Source organism: Talpa occidentalis, unplaced genomic scaffold, assembly GCF_014898055.3.
Source record: "Talpa occidentalis isolate TD23 unplaced genomic scaffold, MPIMG_talOcc4v2.1 talOcc4.7, whole genome shotgun sequence".
In the NCBI taxonomy this organism is placed as follows: Eukaryota; Metazoa; Chordata; class Mammalia; order Eulipotyphla; family Talpidae; genus Talpa; species Talpa occidentalis.
In genome coordinates this window covers 124,840,221-124,867,834 of record NW_023605083.1, presented here as the reverse complement: position 1 = coordinate 124,867,834, position 27,614 = coordinate 124,840,221, and the positions used below count along the sequence as shown (strand labels likewise).

At 39.8% G+C, this 27,614-nt stretch overlaps 1 protein-coding gene across 3 annotated transcripts in view; it reads right to left on the bottom strand.

The window, feature by feature from the left end:
• The window catches only part of DDX42 (DEAD-box helicase 42), a 38,168-nt gene extending 10,701 nt beyond the window's left edge, over positions 1–27,467 (bottom strand). The window contains exons 1-9 of one of the 3 annotated variants that reach the window (XM_037494760.2): positions 27,277–27,467; positions 15,384–15,620; positions 12,172–12,322; positions 7,688–7,749; positions 6,301–6,337; positions 5,291–5,440; positions 2,477–2,581; positions 1,028–1,147; positions 65–241 (exon numbers count right to left, since the gene is read on the bottom strand). In XM_037494760.2, the coding sequence (XP_037350657.1) occupies positions 65–241; positions 1,028–1,147; positions 2,477–2,581; positions 5,291–5,440; positions 6,301–6,337; positions 7,688–7,749; positions 12,172–12,322; positions 15,384–15,604 (1,023 nt within the window). In that variant the 5' untranslated portion in view covers positions 15,605–15,620; positions 27,277–27,467. Of the gene's footprint in view, positions 1–64; positions 242–1,027; positions 1,148–2,476; positions 2,582–5,290; positions 5,441–6,300; positions 6,338–7,687; positions 7,750–12,171; positions 12,323–15,383; positions 15,621–26,851; positions 26,954–27,276 lie in introns of those variants that run through there. The other 2 variants (XM_037494761.2, XM_037494759.2) reach the window with 2 other exon arrangements.
• Between the last annotated feature and the right edge of the window lie 147 nt (positions 27,468–27,614).

The window sequence follows — 27,614 nt, the reverse complement described above, 5'->3', positions numbered from 1 at the left end:
ACTTGGATGGCTAAACCCTTGCTAGCTCACACAGGAAAGGAGGCATTCCACACAGGGCACATACCTGCTGGCACAGCTCCCTAGTAGGACACACAATCACTGCAATTGGTCCATCACCTGGTTCCAATTCCTTCTGGTCCATTATATGAATCAACATAGGCCAGATAAAGGCTGCAGTTTTTCCACTGCCTGTTTTGGCAATGCCAATCATATCTCTACCACTTAATGCCACAGGTACACCCTGAGGGAAAAAAATAAGTATATTCACTCTAAATTGTCAATTTTAAGATATATTTAAGGAAATTCTGGGAAAGCATAAATAAACTATTAATGATACTCATTTCCAATGGAAAAAAATATCATGGGCTATGGACACTGGTTATGGGATAAGAAATAACTAGCATTCCTCTAACCTTAACTTATAACAATTTATTCTCTTCATGTGGATCAGCCATAATTTACAACATACAAATGACTCCATTTTGCTTGAAGTATAGAAGTGAAAATTTGTGACATATAATGTAAGTGGGCTGCTGAAACTTGAAACATTTTGTACTTTGAGAAAGGGGATATACACCGAAAGTTCTTTTTCTGCGTAGCAATGAATAAATTATGTAAGTGAAAGAGAAACAGAAACTATTCCTTTCACTTATAAATGAAAAAATTCAGGTCATGGACAAAAGAATCTTAGCCACTGATAGTGCTAGATTTGTAAACACTTGGATCATTTTTAAGTTTAGGCCTAATAAACAATTTCCCAACCCCTTAGCAACTTCTTAAAGTGGTAAATAATTCACTCTTGCTCTATTAAAGGTTTTGAAAATATTCTTGAACTACATGTATGTCCACCTGTCTATCTAAATTAAAGCAAAAGTTGCAGACTTAATCACGGAAGAAATATTTGGATATCTGCTATCTATGCCAATACAGCACTGTACTAAACAATGACCTACTGCTTTGACTTGTTTGCAATATTTACTCAATGACTATCATTCCACTTTGTTTTTCTGTCTACATGTTTACTTACCTGGCACTGTATTGGAGTGGGCTGTGTGTACTCAGATTTCCGAATCTGGTGCATAAGTTGTTCATCAAATCCAAAATGAGCAAAACTACTTCCTGGTCTAGGAGGTGCAGCACCAGAGACCTAGAGTTAAAGATAACTCCCAGGAATGACTTGTACTTCAAAATAAATAGCATCAGAAATTCATCAGTGTTACCCGAATCTAGCATTTATATTCATGAAGTGAAAATGTAAGTCTGTAGTCAAAGCACAAACTGCTTGAAAAGGTAAAATAACAGATATAAAACCTCACATAATAAAACTATGTAATGAATATTCCTCAGATAATTGTCATACAGTAAAATACTTTTAATTTTTTTATTGTCATTTTGTATATCTATTACCCAGATGGTAGGAGAAAATAAAATTCAAAATAAAATGAAGAGTACACATGAGTTTTCAAAAGACATGGATATACCTACTAGCTACAAAGATGTGATCTACCATTCCCATTTTCAGTTATGCCTGAAGAATTAATGTCTCATTTATTGATGGACCAGCCACTGTCAAGCATTGCTCTCACCATTCCAGATGAAGAAAGGGGCTTATAACCATGCTAACTCCAACAGGGGTGACCTCTGAATGCTTCTCTGGTAATGCTGATGTGGTTATTTCCCATGAGGATTTCACTTAAAGTGGAGTTGTATTTTTGGAAGGGTGATAGGGTGGGAGGACCTCTTCAAAAAGGACAAGTTCATGTATACAACCTCTCTCAGAAAACGGGAGTTCAAACATCGCATAGCAATGGGTAAGGCAGATGTTGACCAAATCGGTGTCCAGACAACAGCAGATGCCACCATGTTATGTGTGTTTCATTTAATTAACATTCAGCAGCACCCTAAACAATATGGCCAATGTGAACCCAACTTTTTGGTGGACAATTAAAACTATTATTCTGAAATTAGAGCATACACATTTTTAAATGGTGCTAATTCTTCCAACTCAAAGAACTGTGTTGTATATAATTTGAGACAGATATCTTAACTTCAAAAGTCTTTATATATTGTTTACATTACTCTTGTTTCCTCTCCTGAAGAAGTGGACGCCTATCCTTCATCTTTGGCCTACCTAATATAGTTCTTAACAGAGTGTACTCACTGCAGAAATGCTGCTAAATTATTTTAAGGTTACAACAACGTACTATTCCAACAGAACACACAAAGCTGACAGAACACATGTATCATTAATGTAGGTAACATGAAAGAAAAAATCCTGCCCTAAAAGAGCCAGAAGACTGAATGAAATTGAGACACCTGTACCCAAGGGACACAATTATTAATGCATCAAAAATGGTTCAGGGATTATTAGAAAAGAAATTCTAAATTCCAAAGGTCATTTTAATTTGGATAAACAATAATAACACTCTAGAATAATTAACATTAACAAGAATATTTGGCTTCACGTTTGTCTTACCCGAAGATTGAGTTTATGCCGGAGATCTATTAACTGTTGTGGGGTGAGGTTGGTTATCTCTTCATGCTCATTGTAAAAATTTTTTTCAAATGGTGGGTAATCAATCTGCAGGTCCAATTATTCAAAGTTAGTCTAGAATTCAAGAGTCAATCCTGTAAGTTTGATTTTAATGCAACATAACCTTTTACAAATACTATACAAGTAAAGCCAAAGCCAGCTCAAGAGAACAAAGGAATTCACTTATTCATGACACACTTCCCCCATAAAAGTTCAGCCCCCTAAAAGTTCAGCCTGGGGTACAGTGGTGAGCATAGTTGTCTTCCAAAGGTACAACCAGTACCTTTTGCTAATTACATTTTCAATAGAAACACCGACCTATTCCATAGAGACTCTTAAGGGCACCTCAAATTTGAAGAACCTTAACAGGGGGACAGAGACTAGAGGATTTTTGTAATGCTAAAGGCCTCAGGGAACAGGTATTTTAATGAAGATATTCTACTCTACAACATTTTAATGTGTTTTTGGCATAACCTGCTCATCTAGCATTAAGCATTTATTTATCTATTTATTTATCTTTAAAGATTTCATTTATTTCTGCGTAGAAGAACTGGGATACAAGCTGGAGGTGGGGTGGGGGTCACAGGATTCACCAGAGACAGAGTGGGGAGCAGACCAGATCAGGCAGATTTACTGAAATACACTGCTAAGGGGATCACTGGGCCAGACAGGAGAGGTCTGCTGCACCATATGGTGAATGAACTCAGGCACAGCAGTGATAGTGCTGAGACTTAACCCCTAGGCCATTAGGGAGGCAATAAACTTTTTCAATAGTTTCCCTTTATTCATTTTTTTCAAGTGAAGATAGTGTTCCATTAAACACACCCCTCTCCCCCAGCTAGCAACACCTCAAGGCATCTCTTTGAGACAACTATCATATTTTTGTATGCAATAGGAATGCTTTATTCTTACTTCCCATATTGTCACACAGAATAAAATGACATACAATGTTAAGAGTCAAGATTTAATAAATAGGGCCTCCCCGGTGGCGCAGTGGTTGAGCGCTGGGTTGCGAGGCTGCCTGCAGCCTCTGCAGCGCTGGTTCGATCCCCGCGTGCTCCCTGGCCACAGGAGGAGGGTCCCACATGGCGCGCAGACCTCTCCTGCCGCCTGCGCAGAGACCTCTCCTGCCAGCTGCTGCTCCCCTCAACAGTGTACTTGGGTCCTTCTGCCTGCTCTGCTCCCCACTCTGGTTCTGGTGAGTTCTCTCACCCTCCCGCGCTGCTAACTGTACCCAGTGCTTGTGTAAATAAATAAACAAATAAATATTTTAAAAAATATATTAAAAAAAAAGATTTAATAAATAATTTTTAGTGTTTTATTAAGGATATTCTTATTAAGTGAAAATGGATTTTTTTTTTTTAAAGATTTATTTATTTATACAAGAACGGGGGCGGACGTTACAGGCCATATGTGCGGGAGAGTGAGAGGACTCAGCAGAGAAAGAGTGGGGAACAGAACAGGAGACTGACTGAAATACACTGCTGAGGGGAGCAGCGGGCGAGACAGGAGAGGTCTGCCGTGCCATGTGGGACCCTCACTGGCCGGCCGGGATCAAACCGGCACTGCAGAGGCTGCAGACAGCTTCACAGAGCTGTGCTCAACCGCCTGCACCACCAGGGGAGGCCCAGGATTTTGTTTTTTAAAGTAATGTTCTGGCAGGGAAGAACAATGTCTATTAGAACAGTCTATATCAGTGTCTTGATTCAGCTAAGGCATCAGCAGTTTCACCCATCATAGCCTTTAGCCAGTGATACAAATGCTTATGCGGTTAAAAAGGAAAATAACATATTTATGAAAGCATCTTTTGACTTTGTAGACAGCCTGAAAAAATCCTCCCATAAACACTTGAACCACACTTTAAAAATTACTGCTCTAGGGGCCTCCCTGGTGGCACAGGGGTTAAAGACACAGCACTATCAAGCATTTCCAGCCACTGCAACAGGAGACACAGGAGTTCAATCCCTTGCCAGGGAGGTGACCTACATGGTGCAGCAGACCTCTCATATCTCGTCTATTGCTCCCCTCAGCAGCAGATGAACATGCCATGTTGAACATGCCTGTTTCGCTCTCCACTCTGTCCCTGATGAATCCTCTCACCTCCTGCACCTCTGGCTGATACCCCAGTTCTTGTATGCATAAATAAAAAAATCTTAAAATTTTTTTTTTAAAAAATCATTACTCTAGATCTAGAATCAGTAGGATGTGTGTAGTCTCATATTTAACTTGGATGAAACACTGATTATTTTCCCTAGTGGATATAGAGATATTCTCATTCCCTTTTTGGGGTTTAAGGAACCTATAGTTCCTGGTTCCACTATGAAGGAAAAGCTGCTCATTTGCCCCAGATCTGGGAGAAAGAGTTAAGACTGATAGCATCTGAAAAACAAACATAGGCCCTAAGACCCACTTTAAAAAAAGATGGTAAGTGATACTCTGGAAAACAGTACAGTTGCTTGAAAAAAATTCTTAGCTTAAAATCAAAATTGAGCAAGTGATACAGCTGTATCTTGAACAGCAATGTAAGCTAAGGGTTCCTTGTGAAACTCTCCATGAAATTTCTGACTCATCTACCTAGCAGAGATGACAAGATCCCAAGGAACAAATATTCTTTTGACACAAGATATATAAACCAAGACTTCTCAGATATAGGGAAAACCTATACTAAAGTAAAAAACAAACAAACAAACAAACAATGTACTAAAGAAAAAACTTAAAACAAGAATCAAGACCCAAATTCAGCAAGAAACAACATACCTCTGAATGATCAATGGGAGGAAGAGGATCAATGATTTTTTTGGAAGGTGCAATTGGATTCCCATCACTATCATATTCCAGATTATCTTCCTCCTCCTCTTGAACCACACCAGCAGTAGGGTTTTCTGCCATGTACCGAAAATAAGCTTCCTGCAGGAAAGCACAAGAACATAATCATACCCAAGTACAACCAAGAACACTTCTGTTCCTGTAATTAGTGCACAGTGTACCAGACGATTACACAGTTTAAATACCTACCAAGCAAGGCCAAGACTTTTACTAGCAATGATTCCTTTAGCAATAGCAGTGTTCAAAAGGACAAAAGAAATGAGACAGTTACTACTATAAAATTATTTAACTTGTTTAATAGAAGACTTACAAATCAGTCTGTTCCACAACCTTCCTGGGGGTGGGGGGGGGATGAAGGGGGTGTCTACCTACCCTGCCCAGAGCTGTGGAACATATGCTGTGGCTTTACCAATCCAAGTTTGGAAGTTGACACTGTTTAGAAGGGTCACAAACCTGGAAAGGGCCACTCTGCTCACTCTGGTTCCCTTCTCACCATCCCATAACTGAACAATAGAAAAAAAAATACTAAAGGACAGGCATTAAATCAATGTTTCATCTTGAGTTACAAGAATCACAAAACAAAACCCTTAGAAAGAGGTAGAGGTTAGATGTTGCTATAGGCCATCAGTAGACCCAAACTACTTGACATCTTGGTTTACCAAAATAAGTATTAATTTTGGATTAAAAAAAATCAAGTTGGGTAAGTCTCATACTTGCTTTTGATATCATAGTTGAGCAAAAGTTCTATCTTCAACATGGGGGAAAGCCATGTGAATCTTTATATTACCAATTGGTCACACATGAAAGAAAATAACAAGTCAAATGACATTCCCTACTGAATGTCAGGAATGGCCATGTCACTAAAGGCACTCTCTAGCCTTTCCCCAGTATAGATTTTGTGCGGTAAAAATAAAAGATAGAAATACTGCATAGGAACTCACTTGGTCATCTTCCTCTTCAATGTCATCTCGAATACCCCTGGAAAAACAAGCGGAGAAACAAACTTCCCTGCAAATGTTCCACAAACCCAGCTCCATACTTATAGCACATTAGTGTTGAATTCCATGCGGTGCAGGAACACAACACTAACAATAACAAAGCAGCAATAAGCACACTGTAAACTATCCACCCATCACACGTGTGCTTTCATGCTATGAGTTGCAGTTTGTATTTCTCTTGAATGGGATGATATGGCTCTCCTAAAAGCATCATTATTAATCAGGGCATAAGGAGTAAAAACATTTGAAGCAGATACTCAAGGATCCTTGGCTTGTCAACCCCATACAACAAACACAAGGCAGTTGTGAGAAGCATTTTATGTTAAAAGAAAAAAATCCTTTATCTGGCATATCCTAGGAAGAATATCATGACTTTCTTAATGACCCCCAGTTTCTAGTGCAGCGGTAACTGCTTTCAATCAAAATCCTTGGTGATAGAGAGAAAAACTACCTCAACTCTTTTGTAAATTTGGGGCTAAAATTCCCAAGCAGTTCACATGGAGAAGGGGATAATCACCACTAACTGTTGTATCTCTCAGGAGCTCTAGAAAGTATGGTTTGCTTAGTTCCCACAACCATCTTTTTCTAATTAGACTTTCTGCCTAACCTAGAGTACTTGCTTCTCCTAAGGCAACGAGCAAGAAACACCACCAGTGTAGGGCAACTGGAAAAGTATGCAATATATTTTAAGCACCGAAGAGAGGACTGAACCTTGGGGCTGGGAAGGTCTGAACGAAGCACTAATTGCCAAGCAGGAGGAGGAAAAACTCTAACCATGCCTGCTTGGTACCAGGCAGCAAAAGCTTTCAGAGGAGTGTATTCATTCATAATCAGCAAGGAAAAGAGCAGAAGTCTCTTTTCCAGAAGATAAAGTATATCAAGTTCTGATTACGGTCACTAAAACATGGCCACTCCTTTAATAAATTAGGTTTTATTGCTTAATAATATACAAAGTTTTTATAATATAACCACCATTATTGCTCATACCCAATAATATAGGTATTACCCTATTTTATATTAATCACGGGGCGAAATTCAAAACAATGAGCCTAAGCTTTAACCCCCATAACTTATTATTGCATTTACTAAAAAACTACTTTTTAAAGAGAATACTAAATGCTATTCCACCAAAAAGAACACAAATCACTGAAAATGCAAAGATTCTTGTCATGTCTATTAACCTACAGATACATTATTTAAGATACTTGAATAATTTCAAGTCAAGATGTGTGTGTATTTTAATTTTTCTCTATAAACTTTGGGAAAACAGGCTTTGCAAAACTTGAACAATTTTCACGTAACCTTTGTGAAAGAGAAGAAAATAACTTACTTTACGTTTTTTCTTTCTTTGTCCTTTTCTTCAAGCCTCTTCATGTCTCTAGCCGCCTGATCCTAGTAAAACAAAGGCTATATGGAGTCATCAACTAAAAACACTAAAAGAGAAATTTTCTTTATGAAGAGTTTTAGATTTGAACAAGCACCACCACTGTTTAATTATGCATTGAACAACTGCACAGTTATTCTTCCAAGAGAAATATACAAATGTTCTAAAAATTTGACTGCACATGGAATCATGACTTTTATCTGCTATATCATGCATGGAAAAATTAGCAAAAATGCTTGACTGATGACCTTTTAAAACAATTTTATAATGAAATTACCAAAGGGGTTAGTAAAAAAAAAAATTCTGATTGCTGGATCTGACTCTGGAAATGTGGATCTCAATCTGGGGCAATTTGTTTCTAGAGAACAAATGTGTGGGGACATTTTTGGTTATTACAGTTTGGGGAGGATTGTTACTAATGTCTAATGAGTGGAGGCCACTGAGGCATCCAGACATCCTAGGATGCCCAGGACAGCCCTCATAACAAAGAATTACTGAGCCCCACTGTCCACCGTCTTGAGGTTGAAAACACTGCTCTAAATCCACAGAATAAGAATTCTTGGCGATGAAGTTAAATGCATAGTTTTTACATTTTTCACAGGCAATTCTTACACAAAGCAAAAATTGACAGTTACTGATTTAAATTAATTCCATTTTATACATATGAAAATCAAGTAACTTTTGTGATTTTTTTCCCCCCTTGGTTAATTTCATTTTACTCAACGATTTCTTGTCATAAAGCAACTTAAGTTTTTCTGTTTTCAAATATGCCACAATATATAACCTGGTATGGTCAGATGTTCTAATTAATATAAAGGAATTATTATAAAGAGAAATATTAAATATAATCTTTTTCAAGGGACTGAGTCAGATAAAGATATCCTAAGATTATAACCAAAGAAAAAGATAACATAAGCAATGTAACATAAGAAATGGGTCACAAACTTTTATACTACACATCTTTTTAAAGCCCATATAAACCTCTTAAAAAAAAAAAAAAAAAAACACTGGTTAAAAATAAACCTTCATCTAGGTCAAGCACTAGAAAAATCTGCATTTTCTAGAAAATGTACTTACACTTTCTCACTTACACTTGATATCAGGAACTAATATAATACTTTGGTAACAACATTCTCCATGATCAAACAATACCTAACCTCTCTGTTCTAAAATCAGCAAAACCTCTTGATAATATACCAGAAGAAGGATTATATCAAAAAAGATTTAACTGCCAAACAACTTCACCTTCTTGAAATACCAAGCAAGAGAATTTAGTCCCTTCTCAGGTAGTACACTCAAAAAGGGTTAAGCTATCTTGTACTACCAAAAATCAAGTCTAAATTTAAACCTATAAAACCAAGAACTATGCAAACATAGCCCTTTGGGAAAACTCAAGATGGGAAAAAAAAAAGTTATGTATATGACATCTCAAACATAACAAACAGTTCAGTGCCTTTACTCTAGAATCATTTAAGATACATACTAAATACTATCATATTGGAAAGGCACATGAATGCTCTGAATAGTTTTGGTAAGTATTAAGGCAGAAACACAGTGTTACAAGAACTCAGCTACAGAATGATTAAGCAAAAACAACATGGGATTTAGAGTTGAATATTCACTCAACTACTATTAGGTATATATATTTTTTAGATTTATTTTTATTTATACAAGAACTGGGGTAGAGGCCGGAGATGCAGTGGGTGAGAGGATTCACCAGAGACAGAGTGGGGAGCAGAACAGGCAGATGGACTGAAATAAACTGCTCAGGGGAGCAGCAGGTAAGACAGGAGAGGTCTGCTGTGCCATGTGGGTGTCTCCCTGGCTGGCCAGGAAACGAACTAGCGCTGTAGAGGCTGTGGACAACTTCTCAGAGCTGTGCTCAACCCGCTGTGTCACCGGGTAGGCCTTTAGGTGTTGTGTATTTTTCAGCAAGAAACTTGAGTTATTCTAATCAAATTTGGGAAATTTAAAAGTCTAGTGGTTGCCAATATGCAATACATGAAAGTGAGTCAACATAAACAAAAAGTTGCTTTCTTCTGATGCAGACACGCTTTGCTTGCATTTTAGTTCAAAATATTCTTACTCTTAAGAATATTCTGGGGAGTAGGAATAGACATGTTCTAATCTTTCTCATCTCACATGGTCCTGAGTCTTTAATTTTCTATTTGATGAGAGATCAGAGTTCAGAAAATTATTTCTCCACGGTTAAAAAACAACCTAACTATAATGCCAAATATGGTGATTAATGTTGCTAAATGGTGGCCTCAGTATCAAGACGACAACAGGCAGTGATGGTACTATAGTGAAGGAGAAAAGGTATGTCTTGTCTAAAGCACACAGCCACGTAAGAATGCAGGTTTAGTATTGCCAATCTTCCACTTATCAAATGCCTAAGCTTTTAGACAAAATCTCCTAATTTAAAAATGTTGTCTCACACTTTTAAAAAAACAATGCTTAGACCAAACAGAAATACATCTACACTGAATTCTTTCTTTCCCTCCTTATTCAGAGAAGAGATGAATTCTGCTATCTACTTCAGTTAGTTGGTAAATGAGGAATCTGGAAGGATTCTTTCATAAGCAATTAAGTAACAGTTTTTGAACAAGCGGTATACCGTGATTAGAAACATACTTAGTCTAATTACTCTACAGCTATATACAACATAAAACCTGCTTTACTTTCTCTGCATGGGGGAGCAGAGGCTAATAAGGGAGAAAATTTAGACCAGGCAAGAATTAATGAGGGTATAAATTAGGATTACTAAAGTGAAGGGAAAAAATAAGGAATAGATAAAAGAAATATTGTAGAAACTGACAGAACTTGGCAAAAAACAAGAGGACAGGCCACATTATATACTGGAAAGAGCTAGGGTGTAAGCAAGAAAAATTAGATTTGACTAACAGTTCTGCCACATAGTACCAATGTGATCCGGGGAATGAGATTTCAATTATCTTAGAGTTCAGTTTCCCTACTAGCTACAAAAAATTTATAATTTTTCTGCCTACTCACCATTATTATTCTGAGTGCTAACTGAAATGAACTGTAAACATGCTCACTTGTCTGCTAAGAAGAAAATGTGTGGGTGGGAGGGAACAAGTGACAAATAACTTAAGGTGACTGTGTTAATATCGGTGCCATTAAGGAGAAATAAAAGACCAGGTTGAGGAGGAAAGATGAGGAATTGAGCTGAAGCTGCCAGAGGAACACAGCCATGAAAAAATGTCCAATACACTTCTAGAAAACAGAACTAAAACCAAAGACAATATGAAACTGAAGTCATGAATTATTCACACGGAAGTTAAAAATTTTAGAAGTGGATGAGGTCACTAAGGAATATTTGAAGAGCAAAGATAGCAAATCAATATAGATAATTATATGAGAATGGTCGTATGTAAAAAACTAGAAGAGGATCACAAAAATTCTAGGTAACAGTCAGGTACTAGGCAATTTTTTTTGGGTACAAAAATGATATATGGTGGTTATCTTATAGAATTACCTTACAGGAGTACTGATGGACAAAATGTTATGTCTGGATTTACTTTAAAATAATTAAAAAGAAAAAACATGGCCTCTCTGGTGGCACAGGAGGTTGAGCACAGCGCTGTGGAGCTGTCCGCAGCCTCTGCAGTGCTGGTTCAATCCCCACCAGCCCCGGAACAACCCACATGGCGAGCAGACCTCTCCTGTCTCGCCTGCTGCTCCCCTCAGCAGTGTATTTCTTCAGTCTGCCTGTTCTGTTCCCCATTCAGTCTCTGGTGAATCCTCTTACCCTCCCGCGCATCTGGCCTGTACCCCAGTTCTTGTACAAATAAAATAAATCTTAAAAAAAAAAAAAAAAAAAAAGGCGGGATGGGAGGGGTTAGGAAACCCAAGACTGGCCTAAAATGTTAATAAAGTATGGTGAAGGCCACACAGTTCATTTCATTCTTCCACTTTATATGTGCTTAAATTTTTAAGTGACTAGAAAGAAATGCCAGAGATGGGAGAAAAAGGAAAAAAATGCAAAATCACAAATCTAGTGAAACAGTTTCAAGAAGGAAATGGCCACAAGTTTCACAGTCTACAAGAAGGTCACAGATATTGATAAGGGTGATGATAAGAAATAAACATTAGAAGTACAGAATACCGTATTTTTATTTTGAAAGTTGTTTATTCTACTTAAGAATATACCAAGAACTATTAAAACAGCACAGACATACAAATCTTGAACTACTATGTCTTAAGGGTTATAGTACAAATTTCTAGGTACTGAGCATCTTTGAAAAATGCTACAGGGCAAGAGGAAGTAAATTTAATGAACTATAATGTACATGAGCAAAATTCTAAAAAAAAAAAAAAAGACTAAAAAATTCAGAATGAAGACTAAAGCACTGGGTTAATATATTTCTGATTGCTATAAATTAATGAAACAAAGACTTGATACATGCCTCCACTTCAGCCATGAAAGCTTCCAAGGGATCGTCATCACTGTCAGAATCGACTGGTTTGGAATGGAATTGCTGGCGGGTAGGCGAATTTTCAGCAGGAATGTAAGGTAAATCAACATTGCTAGAGTCTTCTTCCTCATCTTCAAAATATCTGGAAATTAAGATACATATTGGTAAAGTGCATGTTTAGAGTGAAATCAGTGAGTCTTCCATTTACCAGAAAATCTTACTAGTGTGATTTACTATTAAGAGAGTTAAACAGCAAATTCAGAGACCTCTAGACTGTGGTCAAGTTAGAGACCTCTAGGCTGTGCCTGAGGACCTAATTTATTAAGTATACTTTAACACATGCAAAATTCTAACATTGCAACAAAGTAATAACAGCAGACTCTTCATTTCAAGAGTGCCTGTTAAATCACATTTTCCAGTTTGTTAAAATGAATGAGTTTTCAGCCCAAATTTAGATATAGCAAATATTAAAGAGTATGCTATGAGGGCCTCCCCTGGTGGCGCAGCAGTTGAGCGCTGGGGCTGTGGGGCTGCCCACAGCCTCTACAGCACCAGTTTGATCCCTGGCCCCCGGAGAGGGTCCCACATGGCGAGGCAGGCCTCTCCTGCCACCCACTGCTCCCCTCAGCAATGTGTTTCATCAGTCTGCTTCTTCTGTTCCCTGCTCTGGCTCTGGTGGGTTCTCTCACCCTCCTGTGCTTCTGATTGTACCCAGTGTTTGTATAAATAAAGAAATCTTAAAAAAAAAAAAAATGACCTGATATTAAAAAAAAAGAGTATGCTATGAGAAAATATTACTTTTCTTTAAGATATGAAAAGCCTAGTTTATTCTTTATAATCCTTAGATATACAGCTCTAAGACTAGGGATTTTCTTCATAAGTTCTGACGTATTTCCTGAGACTGACAGAAAACTTCTACAATTAAAAATTAATTGTCAATCCCAAATCATTCACCATTCTACTTAAGTATTCAAAAAAGACAAACTCAGAGTCTGGAGAAAATATCCCTTTTCCTCTAACATTACAAAAAAAGAAGTCTATACAGTTCTTTATAAGCTAAAACAAAATCATCATTTAGACCTTACCTCAAAAATTAAACTAATACAACCAAATATTAATTTAAATAAACAACTGCAGTTTAAAACTTTAAAGCATTTCAAGTATTCACAGGAATTATTCTTAAACTCTTAACTGTTATGTGTGTTTCATTTCACTAATAAAAAAGTGATTCTGAATTGGTAAAATGCTCTACAGAATAATGATCTTTGACTTTGCTTCTTATGAAACTTCTGTTTTTGATTAATGAATCATGTGCCAGATTTCAAAAATGCTCTGTACTTAAAAAACTTCTGTTTTGGGCCTCTCCTGGTGGCGCAGGTGGTTGAGCGCCGCGCTGTGAAGCTGTCCGCAGCCTCTGCAGCGCCGGTTTGATCCCGGTTGGCCGGCAAGGGTCTCACATGGCGCAGCAGACCTTTCAAGTCGTGCCCATTGCTCCCCTCAGCAGTGTATTTCGTCAGTCTGCCTGTTCTGTTCCCCACTCTGTCTCTGGTGAACCCTCTCACCCTCCCATGCATCTGGCCTATACCCCGGTTCTTGTACAAATAAATAAATAAATAAATCTTTAAAAAAAAAAAAACAAAAAAAAAAACAAAAAACCAAAAACTTATGTTTTAAGGTTTTTTAAATTTAATTAGAAAATAAATCTCTCGGGCCTCCCTGGTGGTGCAAGGGATTAAGCATTGCACTATGAAGCATCCTCAGCCTCAGCAGCACGAGTTCGATCCCCGGCCGGCCAGGGAGCAACCCACTTGGCGCAGCAGACCTCTCCTGACTTGCCTGCTGCTCCCCTCAGCAGTGTACTTCAGTCAATCTGCCTGTTCTGTTCTCCACTCTGTCTCTGGTGAATCCTCTCACCCCCTGCATCTCTAGCCTGTACCCCAGCTCATAAAAAATAAATAAATATCTCAAGCAGCACCACAACCAAGATGGAAGTAACAACAATCAGAGATTTCTTCAAATTTGGCAAAAAGAGAAATTACAACCTATGGGAATTAAAGCTCAAATGTTCAAACCCTAGCTTTATATAACCACCACTTGCCGTTAGACAACCAAGGTAAAAAAGATAATTGGGGGCCTCCCAGGTGGCGCAGCGGTTGAGCGCTGGGTTGCGAAGCTGCCCGCGGCCTCTGCGGCGCCGGTTCGATCCCCAGCTGCTCCCCAGCCACCGGAGGAGGGTCCCACATGGCGCGCAGACCTCTCCTGCCGCCCGCTGCTCCCCTCAGCAGTGTGCTTCGGTCCTTCTGCCTGCTCTGCTCCCTGCTCTGGCTCTGGTGAATTCTCTCACCCTCCCGGCTTCTGACTGTACCCAGTGCATGTATAAACCAACCAAACAAACAAACAAATAGATAAATAAATAAGACATGCCTCTAGAAAATTTAAAAAAAAAAAAAAAACTTCGAAAAAAAAAAAAAAAAGATAATTGGTAAATGTTTCCTGAGAACCATGGGCAAAAAGCCAACATTTTTCTACTACTATAAGATGTTACAACATGTGGGCCTCCCTGGTGGCCTAGGGGTTATGTCTCAGCACTATTATTACTAGGACCTGCGTTTGAGCCTCGGTCAGGAAGCTAACCCACATATGGTGCCAGCAGACCTTGCCTATCTTGCCCGCTACTCCCCTTAGCAGTGTATTTCAGTCTACTCGCCTCCTCTGCTCCCCACTCTGTCTCTGGTGAATCCTATCACCCATCATCCCCCCCCCGCCCCCGTACCTCTGGCCTATATCCCAGTTCTTCTATGCTAAATGAATATTTCTAAAAAAAATGTTATTACAACATGATATGTTTTACTCAGGTGATGAGACAGTGTTTCTGCCTGTGTTTACAAAACAATTTATAAGATATCAACAAAAATTTCAGTGAAGACCACCAGAAACCAGTTGAATTTATTTAAAACTTATCAATCATATTTACTTTCAATGACTTCAAGTCCTTTTTGCAACAAGTAAAGGTATAAGTAAGCAGCTCAGTATTATATTCCTTACAACAGACAACTTATTAGGAAAAATGCAATCCAGTGAAATAAACAATTAATGAAGGCATTATTATTTGGGAAATAAATGGTTTCTTTGTCCCAATTTCTATTGGTGGATGACTATCTCAAAGTCCACCCTTCGTTAAATTTTGAGAAATTACCACTTACGCATTTTCTTCATCAAAGTTGGCCCGTTTAGATCCAATTTTGTAGAAAGAAGGGAGCTGTGGTGGAGCTGACTTTCCAAATCCGGAAGAAGAGCTGGTTGCCCCAAAGGCACTATGGGATTGCTGAGGAAGTTTCGGTTCTTCCTTCTTCCCAGCACTAATGGCAAAACCTCCAAAGCCAAATCCTCTCTTAGTGCCAGGGCCACCTTTATTCCAGTTCATGGTGTCAATAATTGATCTGTAAGGAACAAGATAGAAAAATAGAAATTTAACTTTATTAAAAACCCACTAATTTTTATATATCTTCCAAGCTCTATGAACAATTCTATTTTAAACTTTTGCTTCTCATTAAAACTTTTGCTTTGTACTTGTTAATAATCTCAACAAAATGACCACATTGACTAAATTACTAAAACACTGAAGAAAGTATTTTATTGGGATCTGACTCTAAACAGGAACACAGTATTTAATATCATCCCCATAGAAGGATTTGACTACTAATTTAACATCTTACTAAGCTGCCAACAACACTCATAAGGCTACAAATATTTTGAGATTTGGTATGTCCTAGGCTTGTGTTAGGTAACTGAAGATGCCAAGGAGACTCAGTCTCCCCTGCCCTCAGCCCCCGCCCTTTATCCTCAAGGGATTTAAATCTACTAGGAAAACAGGCCAAAAAATAAAAATAAAAAATATATATACACACACACACACACAGAAAAGACAAAAACCAACCTACAATTATAACATAATGCAATGGTTGCTATAACAGAGGCTGAGGTGCTATTATCACCAAGACTATCCTAAAACTAAAGATTATCCTGTGTAATGACAAATGGAAGAATCATACCTAAGTTTAGAATCAAACCTAAACTTAAAAGTAATCTATCTGTACAAAGTATCTATGTAATTGTCTCTAAAGGGTACTCAGGAACCACCCAGTTAGTAAACTGCCCACTGGAACACTATCCAGAAAGAAGCCAAAATTCATTAAGTTGCCTGAAATATTCATTAGGCCTACAGTTAAAGATTATAAAGAAATTGCCTAAGCATTGATAAAATCAGTTTAAAAACAGTATCTCACATCTTATTGGCCGTGGCTCCAAAAAATCTTTTATTTGATGATACAAGTACCTAAATTTGGAGAAAAGCAGAAAGCGCAGAATGCAAAAAAAGAACAAATTTGAAACTACCTAAAATTTCCTCACCCAGATATATTTTGCTTATATCTTTTGCTGTTTTTTTTCTATGCACATATGTACACACACACAATTTTTAAAAACTGAAATCATACTATACATATTTGGCTATTGATTTCTTCACTTAATAATATACTATGAACACCTTTAAATGTCAAAAACTTTTTATTGAATATTTTGTATAATGTTGTAAAACATATCATTACAACTATAGCTTTGAGTATGCCCTTAATTTCCTGGGGACCAATGCTGAAAACAATTGCTTAACCAAAAGAAAATTTGGTTATTCTAAGATTTTTAATTACAACTTACATTTATGGAAAAGTGTCCCATTACACACTGAATTAAAGGCATAAAACAAGGTGTTAAGTATGAATCAGAGTACGCAAAAGCACATGTTACCAGTACAGAGACAGCTGGAGGGTTGTCTATGAAGATGAAGGTCTGAATTTTACTTTTGCCTTTGTATTAAAGTTTACCATCAATAACAAAAATTAAAATGTTTATAATGTACTCTGAAGCCAATGTAGAAAAAAAGACCTAAAAACTGTTGTTTTTTTTTTTTTTTTTTAAAAAGCAATGACATTATTAAAGGCACACGGAACATGTTCTACTTTTAGGCTTCTCTATCCTGCCCCTACCTATACCTTCTAGGTTTTACTCAGTCTGCTTACTGTATTAAATTTGATTGATGCTGTATCAATCTCCACCCTTTGGCGGCCTTCAGTAACAGGTAGTTAAGCACTAAGTTAAAGTCCCAGGTAGGGACTGTCTTTATTCACGTAGGATCTTTTGTAAAAGTTGAGCATGGCTAAGATAATTATATACTTAATAGTACCAGTTGATCAGAACTTAAGATCATCCCTTTCTTTCTTCAGGAATCCCTTAAGGGAACAAATAATTTTAGAGAGATGAGATTAAGAAAGAATATTTACAAGCAACTAAGTTTTAGTATCTGATAATATTGCTTAACCAATGTGTCAGTCTGCCTTTATATGAGTTATTCCTAAGCAATAAAAACCATGAACCCTGGAACCTCATTTTCTCTACTGTATACAATATATAATAAGGTGCTAATAAAAAGTAACAGAAGTCAGAAAATAGACAAAGGAAGGACTGGGGGAAAATATTTTCCATTGCATAGATTTTTAATCTCCTAGCAGGATAATTTCAATGGTTTACTCAAAGTTTGCTGAGGAAAGCTAGGCAGCATATTAAGCACTGGCTATTTAAGAAATAGTCCCATTTTCAAGGATTTTACAGTACAGTTTTAGCTAGCTTGAAAAAGAAAAGATATATTCTAATGGAACTACTGCACAAAGAACTGGAAATAGTTCAATGCAGCTAGAGTTAAATTTGGAAAATTGCAGGACATGTTGAGAGAGACAGGCAGAGACCAGATGAACAGTTTAGCATGCTATGCTAAGAATATACCATCTATCTCTATATTCTGCCAATTATAAGGAGTCATTAGCTTTGAGTTTTAAGTAAAAAGAGGGCATGTTTCAGCTCAGTGTTTGGGGAAGATTAGATGAGAGACAGTAGAAAAAGTTGGAAGCAAGAGGTCAGGTTATTATAAAAATACAAATGTGGACCTCCCTGGTGGCGCAGGGGTAAAAGTCTCAGTACTATCAAGCGATCTCCAGTCACTATGGCATGAGTTTGATCCCTGGCCAGGTGCAGCAGACCTCTCCTGTCTCACCCACTGCTCCCCTCAGCAGTGTATTTCAGTGGATGTGGCTGTTCTGCTCCCCACTCTGTCTCTGGGAGTCCTCTCACCCCCACCCCCACACCTCTGGCCAACACCCCAGTTCTTGTATGCATAAATAAAAATAAATCTTTAAAAAAAATACAGTTGTAAAGTGATAAGGTATTGAACTAAGAAAATGGATATGAAGGAGAAACAGGGAGGTAGATCTAAGTTACATAGATATCTATGAGGAAGAATGAATTGGTTTGAGTGACAATTAGATGTGGAAAGGTAAGGCGGAAGAGTCTAGAATAACTTGGGAGGTTTCTGGTTTTACAGATTAGGTGAATGGTGGTGTGACAGACAGAAACAGAAACCTTGATAAGCCAGGCTGGGAGAAGCAGGCAGAAGGTGAGATGAGTTCAGTACCTAGAGGAGAGCTACGGACAGACAAGCAGGGTCTATAACTGAAGAAAGGCATCTGCAGGTAGAGTTTTACTAATAAAAGAGGAAAAAGGAAGTGAAGGCAGCTTTACTATACCTAAAATGTACCTTAGCAAAGGTAAAACTATAGATTTGATATATGACATTAGCTTTTGAAGTTATGATTGTAGGCAAGCTAGAGGGCACAGAGTAAGAAGAGGGGCAAGTCATATCTTAGGAAACAAGACAACATTTAGGAATGGGCATGGAAAGAAATTCACATGGAAACTTACGAAGGAAGAAGGTTAGTAAAAAGCAGTAAGACAGATAAGTCTTAGAGGCTCAATGTTAAAAACAAAACAAAAGTCAGTTAAGAACTGGAAAGGCTCCACTGGATATACAGTCAGGAGTCAGTTTCAATGGAGCAGAAAATGCAAGGTTAAGGAGCAAATGGTAAGTAAGTGATAGAGGTTGAGGACTAGGTCAAGAGAAATACAGATTACTTTCTGGGGCATTTATCAATGGCAGGAAGGAGAGAGTGAGGTATTGGCTAGAGAAATTTTGTTACAAAAGAAATGCAAGCATGTTTCTATTCCAAAGAGGATAATCAGATGCAAGATGACAGAAAAAAAATCATAGTACAAGCCTCCAAAGTAACTTAAGTCCTCCTCTGCTTAGGCCATAAAAATTAATTTGCATTTTCTAAACAAATACTACTTGGAGAAGAAACATCTACTAAATAGCTAATGAGTCAGAGCATAGTTAAGAGCATAAAAATTAACTTTAATACTGATATTTGTGGATCTGAATCTCTCTCACACACATGCATTTACATATTTCTAAGCCTTTTTAAAAAAAATATTTATTTATACATACAAGAACTGGGGTACAGGCCAGAGGTGTGGGGAGTGGGTGGTGAGAGGATTCACCAGAGACAGAGGGAACACAACAGGCAGACTGACTGAAATATACTGCTGAGAGGAGCAGGGGGTGAGTCAGGAGAGGTCTGCTGTGCCACGTGGGTAGCTCCCTGCCCAGGGATCGAACTCTTGCTGCAGCCAGCTTCATAGGTTGCGTCTTAACCCTTTGCGCCACCAGGGAGGGCCCTCTAAGCCTCTTCCCAATGATGCCTGGAATATCCTTCCTATCAAACTAATATCAAATATCTCTGAAACTTCACCTCTGTCTCAAGAAACACCTCTCAAATTGGTGACAAAAATAGTAAAAACATTAGTTTCAGTGCATATAAAAATCACAATAAACATAGCACCTGACACTCAGGTAAGCACACAGGTTTCATTAAAAACAAAGAGCTCAATAATTAAAAAATAAAAAACACCAAGTAATTTAATCCAAATGGGAAAAGGACTTGAAAAGACAATTTCCTAAAGAAGATATACAAATAGAACAATAAGCATATGATGTTTAACATCATTAATCATTAGGGAAATGCAAAATCAAAATCACAGCACTTCAAAATGGAACACTGTTGGTGGGAATATAAATAAGTTTTACCACTATGGAAAATATGGAGATTCCTCAAAAAATTAAAAGTAGGCCTCGCATACCTTATCCAGCAATTCTACTTCTGGGCATATAGTCAAAGAAGATAAAACAGGATTTCAATGAGATATCTGTACTCCCATGTTTATCATGGCATTAGTCACAAGAGCAAGACATGTAAACAAATCAAATACCCATCAATGGATGATTGAAAAAAGAGACACACACACACACACACACACACACACACACACACACACACACACACAGAGGAATATTATTCAGTCATGAGAAAGTAGGATATCCTGTCATTTGTGACAACCTAGGTGGACCCTGAGCACATCATATAGTAAGATAAATCATGAGAAAGATGAGTAGTGTATGGTTTTGCTCATATGAGGAATCTAAAAAAGCTGAACCTGTAAAAACCAGAGTAATACTGGCGTTTATCAGAGGATTAAAGGTGAGGGGTTAAGACTGATGGTGCTGGGCCTCCCCTGGTGGCGCAGGTGGTTGAGCGCTGTGCTGTGAAGCTGTCCGCAGTCTCTGCACTGCCAGTTCGATCCTGGCCGGCCAGCGAGGGTCCCACATGGCAGACCTCTCCTCCTGTAGCGCCCGCTGCTCCCCTCAGCAGTGTATTTCGTCAGTCTGCCTGTTCTGTTCCCTACTCTGGTGAGTCCTCTCACCTTCCCGTGAATCTGGCCTGTACCCCAGTTCCCATATAAATAAATATATAAATTAAAAAAAAAAAAAAAAAGACTGATGGTGTTTAAGGGCACAAAATTGTCAACAAGTAGTAAATGAGCCATAGAGATCGACTGTACAACATAATGAATACAGATAACATTGTATAATAGGTAACGTGATGTTACTACAATGATAATCACATTAACAATACATAAATGTGTCAAATTAGCACCCTGCATACCTTAAATTTACATGTTACCTGACAAATTTATTAAAAAAACAACTTACCTCATGTCCATCAAAATGGCTACTATTAAAAAAGGAAAAAGAACAAGAACAAGCTTTGGCAAGGGTGTAGAGAACTAGATCCCCTGTACATTGCTGGTGGGAACATAAAATGCTGTGAAAAACTGGTTCCTCAAAAAAGTTAATCATAGAACTACCATATGATCCAACAATTCCATTTTCTGAATATGTACCAAAAGAAGTAAAAGTGGGGACTTAAACAGTTATTTGTATATCCACACTTATAGCTACATTATTCACAGTACTTGAAAGGTGACTGCAACCCAAATTGCTTTCTACTTGCTTTCTGGCAACCCAAGTTGTCTTGTTGCTATCTACTCGTCCACCAATAAATGAGTAGATAAAGTAAATGTGGTCACGCACACACAGCAATATTTATGCAGCTTAATTCTGACATGCTACAACATGAATAACGATTGAGGTCATCATGCTAAGTGAAATAAGACAGTCATAAAAGGGTAAATATTCTAATATTCCACATACATGAGGCGCGTAGAGGACACAAACTCAGAGAAGGAAAGTTGGGTGGTTGCGAGGGTTACTGTCTAATGGCTGCGAGTTTCAGTGTTACGGGAGGGTTTTGCCCACACCATGGTGTTGACAGCAGCAAAACAGTGTGGATGGATTTAATGCCACCTAATGTTAAGATTTTTGCATGATAAAACGAAATTATAAAAACAATCAAAATTTAAGTATTAGAATTCCATCAGCATATGTGTTTTTAGATTGCTTTACCCAGTTTGAGAAAGGGATGATGCTGTCAAGATCTTAGTCTAGCTGAAATACAAACACACTTGTGAAAATTCAACTACATTTTTCTCTTTAAAAAAGACTGCTTTTTGGGCCTCCCCTGGTGGCGCAGCAGTTGAACGCTGGGCTGCGAAGCTGCCTGCAGCCTCTGCAGCGCCGGTTTGATCCCCTGCTGCCAGCAAGGGTCCCACAAGGCGTGCAGACCCCTTCTGCCCCGCCCACTGCTCCCTTCAGCAGTGTATTTCATAGGTCTGTCTGCCTGTTCTGTTCCCCGCTCTGGCTCTGAGAATTCTCTCACCCTCCCGCGCTTCTGACTGTACCCAGTGCTTGTATAGATTAAAAAAAAATAATAAAATAAAAAGACTGCTTTTTAAGATAAAGACAATTTGAAAAGAATTAGTTGTATAACAGAAAAACAAGCAAAATTTAATGATTGTTTAAACACAGCCACCGAGGTTGGGTCTTAGTAATAACACTGTTTCATATTAGTCAATAATCACTTTCTGTTAAGTGCCCACCTCTCCTTTCCATCTCCAACTGCAATAATTTCCTAACAGGTCTGTGATATCCAGCCTTCACACAACTAATCAATATTTTAAAATATACTGAATGCCAATTCTGCCAGGCACTGTTCAAGGTGCTGAGGATATGTTAACAGAATCAGACACAGCCCATTTTCAGGAAGGTCAGTCTGGCCCAGGAGAGCGGAAAAAAAAAAATCAAATAATATAATTTCAATTAAAAAAAATTACAGAAAGAAGTAAGACCTCTCTAAGATGACTGGCACATGACATTTGACAAGTAATCTCTCCATCCTTGCAACTCTACTGTTTTAAAATTTTTTATCATAGGGGCCTCCCTTGGTGGCCTAGGGGCTAAGTCTCAGTGCTACCACTGCCGTGGCCTGAAATCCATCCTCAGCCAAGGAGCTGACCCACGTATGGCACAGCAGACCTCTCCTGTCTTGCCAGCAGCTCCCCTTAACGATGTATTTCAGTGAATCTGCCTACTCTACTCCCCATTCTGTCTCTGGTGAATCCGCTGAACCACCCCAACCCCCACCTCTGGCCTATATTCCAGTTCTATGCAAAAATAAATAAATAAAATCTTAAAAAAATGTTCTGGCAGTAACTTCTATAAAAAAAATAAATAGAATTTATGTATCATAAAAGTCATGGTGATGTACATCTTGGGTTACAAATTTCTATAATCTATGAAAAGTGATGCTACATGATAAAGTATAAAAGGTGTGCCTCCCTGGTGGCGCAAGGGGTTAAGAGAAACCTATGAAGCTCTCCGCAGCTGCTGCAGCACAATTCAATCCCTGGCCAGGGAGCAACACACATGGTGCAGCAAACCCCTCCTGACTCGCCCGCTGCTCCCCTCAGCAGTGTACTTCGGTCAATCTGCCTGTTCTGTTCCCCACTCCATCTGGTGAATCCTCTCATCCCCCCTCCCAAGCCTCTGGCCTGTACCCCAGCTCTTGTATGCATACATAACTAAATCTTTAAAAAAGTTAAGTATAAAATGTGACATAACAGTGAGAAAAATATCTGAAAGAGAAAACGAATGTCTACCTCCCTCAACAGAACTAGGAAAAGTCATACCCAAGTAAGGTTAAGCATTCACATACTCATTAAAAACTCTAGGATAGAGCCTGGCCCCAAACTACCTGATGCCCTCTTCTGATTCTGTCACTCCCTTGAAGTCAATAGTTCTCTATAATTAATAGGACTGGAAGGAGACCCTCTATATGGTAACCACTATTTTATCATTTATATCATCTGGGGGTTTCCCCACATGCACTTCATTTCCCATGAAAACCAAGCATTTCCCTCTACCTGGATTCCCTCCCCAGCAAAACTCACTATACCTACCTACTGAAGTCCTATCCTTCAAAGTCCATCTCAACTACTGTAAAAATTATGAAATGAATATGACTGCCCCAAAGAAATGGTCTTTTCTTTCTCAAACTCCCTTTCTAGTCTGAAACAGCTAACATTTAATTATAACTATTTGTGTACTTGTTTTATCTCTCTCATTCCATGTTACAGGTCTCAAGGATGAAGACAAAGGTTTATTTTTTCTGGTATGCTTTCCAGAGGAGATACTCATTACTCAAGTTTATTCATTGAACAGGAGACCCAAAGCGATTTTCAACCTGGGTGAGGAGAAAATTTGAAGATAGCATAAGGTCCTGCTTGATATGGTTCTAGGCAATAAATGTGTAATTCAGAAGAAAATCCTAACAAGAATAGTAACGTGGTTCTGATTAAACAGGCTATGCTCAAACTCTAGCTTTATGCTAAATGGGTATGAACCTCGAGGCCTCAGTTTCCTTATCCGTAAGATGGTAAGAGTATCAGCTACCTCACAAAGTTGGTAAAAATTTGAGTTTAGGGGCCTCCCTGGTGGTGCAGGGGTTAAAGTCAATGCAATCAAGCTATCAGCAGCCACTGCAGCATGAGTTCCATCCCCGACCAGGGAGCTAACCCACCTGGCGAGGCAGACCTCTCCTGTCTCACCCACTGCTCCCCTCTGCAGTGTATTTCAGTGGGTCCACCACTCTGCCTCTGGTGAATCCTCTCACCCCCCCCAACTCTGGCCTACACCCCAGTTCTTGTATGCATAAATAAAAATAAATCTTAAAAAAAATAAAAAAGAGTTTATGTACAAAAATACACTCAAAACAAAGCTTGGCACCAAGCAAGTGCACAATACTGTCATTATATTTATTCTTTCTCCAGAAACCAGTTTCCCCATCAGTAGGGAAGAGTAGCAAGCTAGACATCTCTTTTAACTCAGAGATTCCATACAAATGCCGGATGACAGTGAAGATGTCAGAGATCACTGTAAGTGATCTAAGTGGGGAGAGGCTTTAGAAGAGTGCACCAAGCCAGGTTAGGCACAGAAAGATGCAAGCTGAGTAGAGATGTATGGAGGAGGACCTTCTAGAGGAGAAAAGGCAGACACAGTAAAGGCTAAGAAATAAGCAGGGAACACTTACTTGATTAGAGTTTATGTTTTGGGCAATGGTGAAAAATAAGATTATGATCTAAATGATTTTAAAAATAGCAGACAAAAACCAACTGCTTATAAACCACACTGCTTATAAACCATACTACTCCATTCGTGTTTTTGCAGGTAGGAGTTCTAGTGACAGTTAACTAACATCTATTTTATTTACCTAATAATCTGCCTTGAGAACATTTCATACACTATAAACTGGTCAGTTCTCTAATGAGAATCTGTATGAAACAAGAATTTCATCACATTTTTCTAAAGCCAAATATAAGTAAATGTTGAGTTACACGTATTTTAGAAACATTCCTTTTTATTAAAGAAACAAGCGCTGCTTACATGAATATCAATCTGATATTCAAATACAAAGGAATGTATTAAGTACACTCCTTCACAAATTTCAGTTATTACAATGTAAGTCAGAATTTACCACACCTCTGATCAAAACCTCAGATGGTTCCCATCTCCTAAGAGCTAAAGTGAAATCCTCACATGGTTAAAAAAGTCCTGGTTGTTCTGTCCCCATCTCCGCAGGCGTTATCTCCCAGCATTGTGCCTCCTTTGCTCGCAGAGCACCAAGCACTTTCCCTCTAACAGGCCAGAATTTTCCTCTTTAAGGCCTTAACACTTGCTGTTCCCTCTGCCCAGAACGTTCCTTTCTTCAGATACTCAAATGGCTTTCTCTCACCTCCAAGCAAGCTTAACTATCATCCTGTCTATAAAGAATTCCCTGGCCACCTTACTTTAAAATGCTACAGTACCCCATTCCTCTTTCCAGGTTTATTTCCTCCCAAAGGCCCTAATTATCTTCTAATATATACCACAATTTATATGGTTGTTTACAGTTTCTTTTCTTTCCCCCAATGAAAAGTAAGTTTCTTGAGGGCAGAGATCACACACCTGGGACTATGCTAGAGCACAGGCACACGGCAGGCGTCGATAAAAATATTCTTGAATGAATTGTAAACTAGCCCACATGAAGTCCCTTCCAGGTACAGAAAAATACAACTTACATTTTTTTTCACCGCTGAAAGTCTAAAAATTCATTTTCGTATTTAACACTTATTGCTCACTTCCTAAAATGCCAGAACTGGGCTTGGCTCTGAGCAAAGTTAGAAGACTTAACCTCTGCCCTTCAGGAGCTCCGGGGTGCATAGAACGGTGAAGGATAGCTATGAAAACGGCATTTATTAAAAACAACAACAACAAAACAACATACAAGGAAGCCAAAACAAAGTGAACCACCGCCTCAAGGAGTGCCGGCAACGAAGGAAATGCTTCACAAAAGCGGTAAGGTATGATTTCCCCCAAGCTCTCCATTAGTACCACAGTTTCCCCTTCTATTAGAGAGAATACGCCTGCAACTTGACATCGAGCATTTAGTGACATCAGGCAAGGCTCTTAAGTAGGTTGCAAAAAAGTTTGCGTGACCCTGGGGATGCTGATCACCGATCTACTCAAGGCTGCACAAAGATCATGTCTTTTGCTGACCTCCGACCTGGCAACTTTTGCATATGAGGTCCCCCCTGCCTCGGAGGCCTTCATCTGCCAACCGCTAGGGAGTATCCTCCCTAGGGCTCTCCCCGCCTCGGAGCTCGGCACCCTGCAGATCCCTTCCCCAGCGGGCGGGCTGGCGCCGCCTCCGGAAAACCGCCAAAAGGGCCCCGGTAAGAGTTGCGGGAGGAGTGAGAACCAGCGGGAGCGGCGCGGCCAGAAGGGCCCCCTCGAGGCCTCGGCCCCGCCCGCACTCCCACCCCTTCCCGGCCCCAGGCCTCCGGTGCCCCGAGGCTCCGCCGGCTCTTTGTTAAGCCAGGCCGCGGCTCCCGGCCCGTGTAGGCCCCACAGTCGTTTCCAGCGCCCCGGGGGTGGCGGCCGCGCCTCCAGACCCACCTCGCACGACCCCGCGGCCGGAGCCGCAGTCGCAGCTGTCACCGCCGACGCGGAGAGAACCCCAGGCCGAGGTACGCGCGGTCCAGGCCGCGTCCCGCCGCGCTCCCGCCTCTCCGCCCCCTTGGCCGCCGCCGCCTCAGCCCGTTGCAGACTGGGGGAAGGGGGCGCGCACCTGACATGCGCACTGGGGAGAGCGCGGCCGGGGGCGGGGCCTGGAGCTACGGGTCCCGGGAGGGGCCACGCGCTCGCGACCTGAACGCTGCAGAACGCCTCACGCCGCCGCCGCACACTGACAGGACACCGGGGGGGGAGGGGGAGTGTCCGCGGCCCGCCTGGGCGTGGCCTTGGGCGTGAAGACGGAGCAGCAGTGACAGGGAGTCGCCCAAACGGCCCGAGGAAAGGGCTTGGGCGGAAACCATATTTACCTACAATTGTCCCCTAAAGGCCGGTCCTTTGCAAATACGACTTGGGTGACATTGCTCTGCGTACCTCGGACCACGTGGTCCCACTGAGCAGGGCCACCTTTAGCTTCCGGAGTACTAGCTCGCTGGACGGCGACTTGACTGAACCTGGGGAGGGCTGGGCTCTGCGGAGGCAGTTCCGGCTCTGGGGCCGCGATGACGTCATTTTCCCGGCAGCCCACCTTGTCTCACGGTGGGGGGGGAGGGCGCGCGCGGTGCTCAAGGCTGCGTCCCGCCCTCTGTTTTCCGCGCAGGCGCGGGCGGGCCGCACGCATTCTACGCAACGGATGGCGGAGGCGACG